Source organism: Galeopterus variegatus, unplaced genomic scaffold, assembly GCF_000696425.1.
Source record: "Galeopterus variegatus unplaced genomic scaffold, G_variegatus-3.0.2 Scaffold89, whole genome shotgun sequence".
Classification (NCBI taxonomy): domain Eukaryota; kingdom Metazoa; phylum Chordata; class Mammalia; order Dermoptera; family Cynocephalidae; genus Galeopterus; species Galeopterus variegatus.
The window spans coordinates 893778-906684 of record NW_007726200.1 but is presented as its reverse complement, the minus strand read 5'-3'; the positions used below and the strand labels follow the sequence as shown (position 1 = coordinate 906684).

General features: G+C 33.6%; 1 protein-coding gene across 1 annotated transcript in view; it reads left to right on the top strand.

Annotated features, from left to right (window-relative positions):
* Nucleotides 1-12907, top strand: part of ASZ1 (ankyrin repeat, SAM and basic leucine zipper domain containing 1) — a 57292-nt gene that overhangs the window by 29920 nt on the left and 14465 nt on the right. Inside the window, exons 6-8 of the mRNA XM_008581068.1 lie at nucleotides 9939-10050; nucleotides 10598-10732; nucleotides 12687-12811. Of these exons, the coding sequence (XP_008579290.1) occupies nucleotides 9939-10050; nucleotides 10598-10732; nucleotides 12687-12811 (372 nt within the window). The remainder of the gene's footprint in view (nucleotides 1-9938; nucleotides 10051-10597; nucleotides 10733-12686; nucleotides 12812-12907) is intronic.

The following is a 12907-nucleotide window of genomic DNA, read 5'->3' as shown; positions in this document are numbered from 1 at the left end:
TTGTAATGATGAACATGCTAATAATATTGATTTGATCATCACATACTGTACACAAATACTGCTAGTCAACTCTGTACCCCATAAGTATGTATAATCAGTTATGTTTCAATTCAAAAAATAAAGAACAGGAATTACAAAACAAGTACAGTGGATTATGAAAAACTATTGTTAAATATTAAAGTGTATGTGCATAATAGCAGATAGCACTGAGCTGAAGAACTGATTAGTGGACTGGAAGATAGATTTAGGAAGTCTCCTAGAATACAACACAAAAAGTTGCAGAAATGGAATGTATGAAGGAGAAGGTAAGAGACATAGAGAACCTTGCTAGAAGTTCTAACATCTGTTTAATATGAATTCCAGAAGGAGAAAATGAAAGGTAGACTATATTCGATGCAATAATGTGAAGAATGTTCCCAAACTGAAGACACCATTCCTTAGGATTGAAAGATCCACTGAATACATAGCAAGATTCTACACAAATGAATAGATAAAAATATACATTTTTAATAAAAAATTAAAATATATAGGCACATCATAATGAACTTCAGAATATGAGGAATAAAGGCGAAAATTCTAAAAGTTACCTACAGAAGAGACTATTTACCTAACAAGACAATTCCTGTCAACAAGTGACCATCTGACATACTTGGCAATATTAACAACTAAATATGGAAGAAGACAAATTGAGAAATAAACTTTGAACTCTATTTCTGTTTTTAGCTATTCTGTCATATAAGAGTGAGGGCAAAATAAAGACATTTTCATGTACAAAGATACTTGAAAAAGTTTGTGGAAAAATAGAATTAAAAGGTAATACAAGTCTTTCCATGACCTTTTTGTAGTACCTTGATATATGGAAACAACATTAATCATCTTCTGCCGGGGCAGTACTGACATTTGAGTGAGATTGTCCCAAGTATTGCAGGATACATCCCTGTATCCCTGGTCCTGACCCATTAAATGCTAGTAGTTCCTTTCATCATATTGCTAACCTAAGAAGCCCTTATATAACACAGGTACTTCAAAAAGTTCATGGAAAAATAGAATTAAAAGATAATTCAGATCTTTCCATGAATTTTTTGAAGACCCTCATGTTTCATAGAAAAGTGTTCCCTGTCAATAACTACTGTTTTCCTGACTCGTAAAAATAATGTCTGAAAAGTTTGCTGGCGAGAAGAAAAATGAATTCATAAGAAGTAATGGGATGCAAGAAGCAATGTTAAACAAAGAAATTAGTAAACATATTGGTAAATCTAAATAACTTTTTTTTTTTTTTTTTAAAAAGATGACCGGTAAGGGGATCTCAACCCTTGGCTTGGTGTTGTCAGCACCACGCTCAGCTAGTGAGCAAATCGGCCATCCCTATATAGGATCCGAACCCGCGGCCTTGGTGTTACCAGCACCGCACTCTACCGAGTGAGCCACGGGCCGGCCCATCTAAATAACTTTTGCCCAAAAAAGAGAGAGAGTATTTATGATAAGTTGATGCTAAATTTCCATGCTAATAAGCTTGGAGTTTGGGTGGGTGAGGAGAGAATGAAGCAAAATAAAAGTAAACTCTTCAGATGAGACTATAGTTACGGATTAACTTTAGTCTTTATAAATAATAGGGTAAGCTAAAATAAAATAAGGAAGTTAAAAGCTTTCAGATCAAGGGGGTAGGAATAGAACAAATAGAGGTTGATTGATCCAACAAGGCTGAAAGGGAGATATAGGAGCATGTATTTACCATGGAAGCATGGTAAATAGAAAGCACAAAAATGTAATGCCAGAAATAAGTCTAGACATAATAATAAAAAGGAAGAGTAATATAATTGATAAAGCTCACTCATTAAAATATAGTAACTCTTGTATTGGCTAAAACCAAAATCCAGTGAAACCATACCTAAGATAAAACAATATATGAGGGTTGAAAATAAAATGAGAAAAAAACGTGTTGTTCATTTAGCAAGGATTTATACCTGGTAGATACCAAGACAACAAAACTTCTGGGGGTAGTAGGTGAAATTCAAGGCAAAAATTATTTAAGGGAACAAAGAGGAAGTGATATTGATAGAAGCAACAATTTAACAAAATGGTTTAAAAATATGTAAAACAAAAAGTAGTAGAACTTAAAAAAGTAATGGAAAGTCACAATCATATTCAAAGACTTGAATAAAAGTCTCTTTAGAAAAACAGATTAGACAGCTGTAAAGATATAGAATTTTCAAGTAACACACTTAACAAGTATATCTAATTGAAACTTATCTAGAATTCTGACCTTAACATAATTTACATGCATGGATTCTTTTCAGATACACTGGATGGTTTTCAAAATATGGTCATGTCGTAGACCACAAAAGAAGCTTGAACAAATTCCTTTTTAAAAAGTGATATCTCATAAGAACACTTCCCTGACCACAATGTAAAAAATTAAGAATTCAACAACCAGAAGCCTCCCTAATGCATGAATTTGGGTGTTAAGACTTACACATCATAATTTCTGGATTAAAGAAGAAATTAAAATAGAACTGGTAAAACTTAGAACTGAGGGCCGAGCCCGTGGCGCACTCGGGAGAGTGTGGCACTGGGAGCACAGCAGTGCTCCTGCTGCGGGTTTGGATCCTATATAGGGATGACCGGTGTGCTCACAGTGCTCACTGGCTGAGCGCGGTTCGGCTGGTCTCAAAAAAGACAAAAAAAAAAAACAACTTAGAACTGAACCACAATTAAATTCTTAATATCAAAACTTGTGTGATTTAGACAAAGCGCAGAGGTAATTTTCTCAGAGGGAACATAAGAGCTTAAGTTCGTTTATTGACAAATCAAAACATTGAATAAACTATATCATTTATATTTTTGAATGCCATATTTTTTGTTGTGTATATATGTTTATGTATGTGAAATTTGTTTTTGTTGTTGTTGTTCACTAAGATCTGGAAAGATTCCCAACTGTTAGTGATTACCTCTGGTAAGGTAAGGAAGGGACCAGGATTATGGAACATTTAGCTCTCTGTAGTGTTCTAAGGAAAATGTACATATGTATGAATTAAGTAATTTTAAAAAATCAATATGTATTGTTAAGGAATAATATAGAATTAACCTTATATTTAAAATATATCACAGTAATTAATAACAGTGTAGTATTAGTGTAAGGCTGTTTATTACTGACCCCTAGAAGTAATACAGAAAAGAAAATTTAGGACAAAATCCAAGAATATATGAAGTTATCATATATGATTAATGTGGCATTTCAAATTAGCAGGAAGAAAATATATCATCGTTTTGATGCTTGGGATCTGGGTAGCTAATTGAAGGGAAAAAAAATGCTGTATTCTAAACTCACACCCACATAACTTCCTATGGCTCAAAATATTTATTTATTTATTTATTTTTGCTCAAATATGTAAATATTAAAAAATATAAGACCACACAAATGAAAATGTGGATGTAGATGGAAATGTAGATGTATGTATGTTGGATTGGTAGAGGCCTTTGATTTCCCACCAGGAGATCTGGGAACCTGTCCACAGAAATGTGATTCTCTTACTCTTTGTTTTCAACTCTAAGCTACTTACTTGCCTTGCCTGAGTCTCAAGTTGAACTTAAGGCAACTGAGTGCTGATGAGGTCTCAGGGAGTTGTTTTCATCCCTGCAAAATGGACAAACTCCTTTCCCCAGGTGACGGAAGTCATTTGGAGAGCTCATGGTTGAGCCCAGATGGAGAGCAGCTGGTCCCATAAAAGCTTGACATTAGGAGATCTGTAGACCTGGGAGAAGCTGAACCTGCATGAGTGTCTTAGGTCTCCAGATTCCTAAAGACTTGGAGATAGGAAAGCAGAGAAAATTCTTTAGGTACTTCTGGCGGGAGCCAATAGCCTGCCCTTAAACTATAGACCACTGCACAAGAAAGTACATTGACTTTCAAAGTCTGTAAGGGTTTCTACTAATAAGAATATTTCACCAATTAGACCTGGGCCCTTAAGCAAAAGAGTAGAGACAGAATTGGCAATTAAAACGTTTGCTTAAAGGGCCGGCCCGGTGGCGCACTGCTATAGTGCACTGCTTGGGAAGCGCGGTGGCGCTCCCGCCGAGGGTTCGGATCCCACATACAGACCGGCCGCTCACTGGCTGAGCGAGGGGCGGGAGCAACACCGAGGGTTGCGATCCCGTTGCTGGTCCCGGTCCGGTACGGGCGCGACACTGAGGGTTGCGATCCGTTGCCGGTCACGAAAAAAGACAAAAAGGAGAAAAAAAAAAAAAAAGTTTGCTTAATACAGTAAAGTTGCTGAAAGAGGTGAAAACCTGAATTGAAAATTAAGAGTACATAAGGTGATGTAAATGCAGCATGTAGAAGATATCTTGGAACTTTAAAAAAAAAAAAACATATTTGAATTCAAAATTCACAAATTTTGAAAAATTGGAACATATGGAAGGAACATATGGAAAACTGGTAATAATAAACATGTTCTAGGGGGAAAAATAGTTCCTGAATTAAAAAAAATCTATGAAGAGTTTTTCACAACACTATGAAGAGTATTTCTGAAAAAGACTGTGTGTTGAAATAGTTCCTGATTTCTAGTTTGGACTGGTGAGAAAAAAAGACACATACCTATGCATATATTTTGTTAAACTGTGTGAACTCTAAAGGAGAAAGAAGAAATTTATGTAAACTCCCAGGCAGAATTAAGTTTTTAACAAAGGAAAATAAAAGGATCAGAGTATGAGGGAAGAGGGTGGATGGGGCAAGGGGAAATGTTGATCAAAGTGTACAACATTTCAGGGGCCGGCCTGGTGGCGCACTGGATAAGTGCGCCGCTTGGGAAGCGCGGCGGCGCTCCCGCCCGAGGGTTCGGATCCCACATACAGACCGGTTCCCGCTCACTGGCTGAGTGAGGCACGGGAGCAACACCGAGGGTTGCAATCCCATTGCCGGTCCCCGGTCCGGTACGGGGGCGACACTGAGGGTTGCGATCCGTTGCCGGACACGGAAAAAGACACACACACAAAAAAAAAAGGTACAAAATTTCATTTATGAGAAATAAGCTTTAGTGATCTATCACACAGAATGGCAACTAAAATAAATAATAATGCACTATTTCAAAGCTGATAAAAAGTAAATTTAAAATATTTTCACCCCCCAAAAATGGTAAGTATGTGAGGCGATGGTTTTAATTAGCTTGATTTAATCATTCTACAGTGTAAACATGTATGAAAACATCACATTGTACACCATAAATATATAGTTACTATTAGTCAATTACAATAAAAGACCAGAGTAGCATCAGACTTTTCATCTGCAATAACTAAAACTAGAAAAGAGTGAAATTATATTATAGACTGAGACAGAGGTCTCCAACCTAAAAATGTTATTCTTAGCCAAGCTGTCATTTGCCTGGGAGGGTGAAAGATGTTCAACGATATGAAAGGACTCAAAGTACATTACCCAAGTACTTCATTTGAGGAAAATACTTGAGAAAAGACTCTAACCAAACAAAAAATAAACCAAAATGGAGACCTCATGAAGAGGGAAGATGGAAAGAAGAGGAAGCAGTGAAGAGTGACGAGCCTTGATACATATGTGTTTTAATGGATAATATTAGACTGTCTAGGAATGTGAAATACAAGTGCTAAATAAGGATTCTGGAAACAGATAAGACAAACTGTAGGTAAAATTCTGATAGTACTAAACTATGACAACAAAACCCAAGAGCTATGGTTTGCAGAGAGTTGTGGGGGCATCTAAAGGAGAGAGTAAAATAAGAGTATGCTAAAGACCTTATTCTATTAGTGGAGAAGTAGCGGAGAAGTAGAGCATGGTAGTGGAGGAAACCACAATCTCATTAAGAGAAATACGAGGGAACTTCAAAAAGTTTGTGGAAAAGTAGATTTTATCTTGCTTACATATAATAGAGATATCTGTTTTACTAAGAACAGAGAAAGATAATAATGCTTAATGGAATTCTTTTTTAAAAAAAGGAAAAGTAGAGTCATCAGATTTTAAAGGGGAAAATGCAATGAGTAACAAACCAGCAGAAACAGAAAAAAAGAAATACTGTCAAGTATTCTAGTCATTACACTAAATGTGAGTGGACTGAATTTATCAACTAACAGAAACTGAGATACTGGCTTAAAAAAACAAAAAGTAAAACTAAATCTTATTCACAAGAACAGTTGAAGAAAAACTGTGAAAGACCCTTTAAAGGTAAATATAAACCAAAAGAAAGGATTGTCAATATTAATATCAGAGATCATTAATATTAAATGCAGTCAACAGAATAAAGGAGAATTTTGTGCTATGATACAAGGCAAAATAAACCAAAATATAACAAGCATAAATCTGCATACAGTAGACTACATGGCCGCTAAATCATTAATTAAAAACTATTAAAATTCGAAGAGTAATTGGTGAAAATACAATTATAGCAGGAAATTTCAACACATATCTCTTTATTAGGTAGGTCTAATATATGTTAAATGAGTAAGGATATAGGTGCATTGAATAATATAATTAGTAAATTGAAAAGGTACTCTAACAGTTTTTACTTAGTTATAAAACAAACACCTGTTATTCTGGGTAGAGGACAAAGTAATCAAGAACTAAATAAATATATAACTATATAGGAAAGACTTGCTGAGTTTTGGTAAGTTTGTTTAGATCACTCTGTTCTACTCAGGATGGAAAATGTATGTTATTCTGAGTTCTTAACAATACATAAATGAAAGGAGAGATTATGCCAACATTAAGGAAAAATCAGAAAAATATTTAAAGCTGAAAATATTTTATGACATGAAAACACAGGATTTTGGTAGTCTTCTAACTTGTCAAATCTTTGTAAACTGTTGATATATACTAGTGTTATAACAGAACTCATAAAACTTCTAGTTTGTGTAAAACATCTTCATGTTTAGCCATCTTTAGCCAACAGCAGCAGTAATGACAGCTTACATGAATGTTGGTTTCATGTTGGCAGTGACTCGGTTTTTATATTGCTGCGCCTCTGACACACAGACTAGTATGTGACACATGTAAATGCTCAATAAGTGTTCTTTGAATGATTGAATGATAACACTTATGTGTGAGGCACTTCACATGTATTACATTAATTAATAACTTTTTGAATTATGTAGTATTATTATCCCAAGTTTATGGATGGATAAAGTGAGGTATGGACAGTAATTTGCTCAAGGTCACAACTAGTAATAGAGCTAAAATTTGAAATCAGACGTTTTGAGTCCAGCACCTGTACTTGTAACCACTATACTATATTTCTTCTTCTAATGAAGATCTGAAGACTTGTGGGTAAACTAGAGACTTCTGGATCCAAATTATTAATGAGACAATATATACAGATATATCACTGTGTGTGTGTGGTTGTGTGTATATGCAGATATTGGGTACATTTCTAATAAACAAGAATAGATTTCCCTGTTTTCATGTTTTCACTATTATAAATGGTATGTTTCATTAATTTCAATTTCATGTTGTTCATTGCCAGTATACAGAAACACAATTGGTTTGCTGTTGTATGCTGTAACCTTGCAAATTCATTTATTAGTTCTAGTACTTTTGTGCAGATTCCATCAAGTTTTCTACATAGAAAGATCATGCTGTGTGTGAATAGACAGTTTTGCTTTTTTAATCTGAATGCCTACCTTTTTCTTTTTCCTTGTTTTATTGCACTTTTTTAGTTTGTTAGTATGGTGTGTTATATTGATTTTTGAAAAGTCAAACCAGTCTTTCATTCCTAGGATAATTGCACTTGGTCATGATGTATTAACATTTTCATTTGGTTTAGGATTCTGTTTACCAAAATTTGTTCAGAACTTAAGTGTGTCTGTTCAATGAAAATTATTGGTCTGTAGTTTTCTTTCCTTGTAATGTCTCTCTCTGGTTTTGGTATTAGAGTAATTTTTGCCTCATAGAATGAATTAAGAAGCATTCTCTCCTTTTCAATTTACTGGAAGAGTTTGTGTAGAATTGTATTATGTTTTTTCATTTACCGTTTGGTAGGATTCACCAGTGAAGCTTTCTGGGCCTGTTATTTTCTTTGTGGGAAGGTTTTTTAATTACTAATTAAATTTTTTGTATAAATCTAGGGTTATTCAGATTATTCTTCTTGAGTGAACCTTGGTAGTTTGTCTTTTGAGAAATTTGTCTATTTTGTCTAAATTGTTTAATTTTTTGGCACAAATTTGTTTATAATATTTCCTTACACTTTTAACATCTAGGGAATCTATACTGATGCCGTTTCTCTTGTTCCTGATACTGGAATTTGTGTCTTCGCTTTTATCCTGGTCAGTCTGGCTAGAAGTTTGTCAATTTTATTGATGTTCTCTTGATAAGGATCTGAACAAGATGAAGGAGTGAGCAATATGAAGGTCTGGGGAAAGGTGGAGAGAAGAGCACTTGCACAGTTCCTGAAAAGGGAGGAACTGGCATTTTCAAAGAGAACACACTGTGAGTGGCCAAGAGTGGAAGCATGGAGATCAGTTATGAGGTTATTGCAATAATATAGGTCAGAGAAAGTGATGATGGCTTGGACTACTGCAGTGGCTAATAAGGTGATGAGAAATGCAGGATATATTATGAAAATAGAGCCAGTAGGACCTGCTAATGACTTGAAGTGATAAGGAAGAGTCATAAATGATGCCTACTCTTGGGCCTGACTAAGTAATGTGACAAATGGTGGATTCATGAAATAGGGAAGAATAAGAGGAGCAGATTTGGACTATTATGGAGGAAAGTGGAGTGGAGGAGAAACATCAAGAGGTCTGATTGAGAGTGAAAAATTTGAATGGTTGGTTTACTCAAATATTTTTTCTGTCTTATTTTTTTTTATGTTTGCTTAAGTTATCCAGGAAATCCAGTCTTCACTGGGTAAAGATCATCTATCTAATGAAGCCATTATGTAGGAGACATTCAAGGTAGAAGAGGCAATGTTTTACAACTACCTTAGCGTATAATTTCAAATACAACATTCAAATTGTAATATAGTAGGAAATAGGAGAAACAGATAAATGTATGAGTCATTTTATGCTAATGAAGACATTAGTGTGAAATGATCAGATTCAGGATATACCTTATGCTAACAAACCTCATAGAGAAAGATTATACATAGTGTGAATAACCAACACAAACATTTTTAGTGCGATTAAAATATAGAATTCTGAAATGATTTGATTTGTTGTTCTTTTCTGAAGATCTCTGTGTATAAATCAGATATTGGGGAAAGTTCAGGAAGATTGGGTCTAGAATCTTAGATCATCTTTAAAATAGACCATGATGTTAAGTTCAGCCCAGGTAGAACTGATAGAAACTGATGTCCTTTGGAATAGGTCTAGAAGCTGACTAACTTCCAGTAGAGGGATTGAATCTCTAGTTTTGGAAAATGATAAACTAGAGAGAAACCACTGTACTCTCCCAGAAAATACTCTCAGAGAATATTCAGCAGGTTAAGCTATTGGACTGATCTCTTAATTAGAGTAAGCCTCCAAGTCAGGATAAAATTATTTCAATCTCAAACTGAGGTAAAATCATAAATAGAATACATTAAAGTTTTCCAATTTCATTTTTATTTCAGCGATCTCCTAAATAAAATGTAGTACATATTTAGTATTTGTGTCACTCATCACTATATTCCCAGCATAAGCATAGTATGGGTACTCTGATTTTCTAGATGAATTAGAAAGTGTGGTTTAGTGATTTTTTTTAAATATGTTTCTTCACTAGAGGGTGCTGTGTAAGCATTCAGTACTTTAAAATGGTCACCTTCACATTTACTTATTTGTTTGGAGATTGGATTTTTAAATTGCCTGATTTATTAAAAGTTTTCATTTATTTTTCTTTGTTTTCAAAGCAGTACTGACAGTATTGTGTATGGTTACATTAATGAGATAGAGTAGTTATTAATGGCAGCATTAACACAAATTCTTCTTTTCTTCCTCCTTTTTAGGAGGCTTATGACTCCCATCATGTATGCAGCACGAGATGGTCACCCTCAGGTTATTGCTCTCCTTGTTGCTCATGGAGCAGAAGTTAATACCCAGGATGAGAATGGTTATACTGTGAGAAATACTTTTACAATGTTTCTTTTTTATTTCTAATACATTGAGTCTTATTATTACTATCAGTAATCTATAAGAAGAGTTTTAAGAAGTAATAATTACAGACGGACAGGGATATAATTACTATTTGGTGAAAAAAAAAGCAACAGCTGAAATAGAAAAAAACAAATTATCTGATTGTTTCTTAGTCCTCACTTCTGACAAAAGAAGTTATAACATACAACAAACCTTTAACTCTAGAATACACATAAGAATTCTTTCTTGTAGAAGACACTTCAGTGATTGGCAGATAAATCATTTTATTGCATAACATCACTTAACCATGTAAAACATTGTTTAGTTTTATAAAATCAGAGAGCAGTGTAGTCTGCTTTGTAATTACAGCTTCGGAAATATGTTTACATTATATTGTGAAATTAAGAGATTACATCATTTCATTAATTAGTTATGTTCTCTTTTTTATTGTGCCATAAATACTGTTGAAACTTTTTCTGTCTGCCTCATATGCACTCCTTATTAAACAATCTTCTTTTTCACCCACTTACAGGCTTTAACATGGGCAGCACGTCAGGGTCATAAAAATGTAGTTTTGAAGTTGCTTGAACTTGGAGCTAATAAAATGCTACAAACCAAAGATGGAAAGACACCAAGTGAAATTGCAAAAAGAAATAAACATCTCGAGGTATCCTTCTATATATTAAACTAATTTTTCTTTGGCATGTCACATTATCATTTGTAGAACTTCTGTATTATGCATTAAGTGTCCCTTATCTGAAATGCAGGTTGAGTGTCCCTTATCTGAAATGCTCAAGACCAGAAGTGTTTTGGATTTCAGAATATTTGCAGAATACACACCTGTTGAGTATCCCTAATCCAAAAATCCAAAGTGGAAATGCTCCAATGAAAATTTCCTTTGAGCATCATGTCAGTGGTCAAAAAGTTTCAATTTTGGAGGATTTCCGCATTTCAGATTAGAGGTGCACAACTTGTATTTTGTTAGAATTCACAAGTGTAATAATATTGTACCTAGCTATCATTAAATGTTTAAATGTGTATTTTTCCTCCGGTCAGGTAATGAAAACTTTTTTTTGCTAGAGTATGCATCTTCTACTAAATAAGAGGTGTTTATAATGTGTAATTTAAAAGCTGTATAAAAGGAGAATGAAGTCTTATTCTGGCCCTACAAATAAAATTGTAATAGACTAATTAAACATTTCAAACTGGTCCAGATTTTCAAAAATTAATTATTGAGAAAACTAGTAAAATGTCAAAATTTGAACATGTAATTAAAACATTGTTTTGTGATTTTAATTAATAGATATTAGACAATTTAAAAATTAAATACTTTAAGCAACACTTACTCCCATATGAGTGACAAAGTACTTGATAAAGTGATAATGTACTTGGATATATGATCTACTGTTACTTAGATGTTAAACTTGGTAATAAATATTTGCCATACATTAAATTATTTTATTGATTAACACTTGAGCTCTGAAGAATAAAGCTTTAGTCAGAGGTCTGTAATTTTTCTTTCTTTCTTTTTCTTTTTTTTTTCTGACCGGTAAGGGGATCGCAACCCTCGGCATGGTGTTGTCTGCACCATGCACCAGCCATCCCTATATAGGATCCAAACCTGCGGCCTCAGCACACCAGTGCTGCACTCTCCCGAGTGAGCCATGGGGCCGGCCCTAGAGGTCTGTAATTTCTAGGCAAAGGTCAAATACAGTACAGTTATAAAACTGAGTTATTTAGTTCAAAAGTTTGTAACACTAGTTTCTGAATTTTAAAGCTTGTGAAATTTAGAGATTCTATCATGTGATCATCAGATCATGCCACTCTTATTGCATGTAAAATAACTTCCTCTAATTTTTTAAGCAGTTTAATAAACATACGTATCATTTTACAAATAAAATACATTTCCAAAATTATTCTGGAGTAAATGTTAATCATTAAAGCCCTGCAAAACTTCAAAAAGAAATTTACCATTTTTCTTCTAAGCTTTGAAAATTTGAAAACTTAAATTTAGTTTACCGCATTATTAAATTTAAGGTAGATGACACCAACTTTCACACAATAAGAAATTTATAAACATCAAAGGTTATTTTGAATCATAAACCGTTTCTGAAATGAGATCTGATCTTGTTATTTTGGCTAATTACGTGACATAACATTTACTTCCTAAGATGTTAGATTTTAAAACTAAGGAATTTCACCACATCTCTTTCAGGTATACAGTTGGGATTTGTATACATTTAGTCATGCTTATTACTTCCTCTTCACTGAGCAATAAATTTAAAGTATTACCTTAGTACCTTATCTTTCTGAGTCATTTATCAAAATTAAATTTTTAGTTTTATATCTTACTGAAAATATTATTAATTACTATCTGCCTTTAATCTTTATTACTTTGAATTAGATGGACTTTTTCTTTTCTGATTATTTCAGGTCAAGGAAGTATTTACTCGATTTTATAAAAGTTATTCTCAGGGTAGTAAGTTGTGAAAATTCTGTCTCTCTCACCTTGCTAAAATTTCCTTTCTAGATGTAAAATTATATGTTCAGTTTCTTTTAAGTGTAAGTAATAGTATATAATAATGTTAACTATGTTTGAATGGCTTGTTAACTTTTTTCAGATCTTCAACTTTCTTTCTTTGACTTTAAATCCATTGGAAGGAACGCTTCAACAGCTAAGTAAAGAACAGACTATTTGTAAACTATTGACAACAGATTCTGATAAAGAAAAAGATCACATATTTAGGTAATATTAACATGTTTTAGTTCAACAGAATACCTATAAATAAGTAAAAATTGTGTATGTTTTTATTACTTGTACTAAATGTGGTGACTTAATATG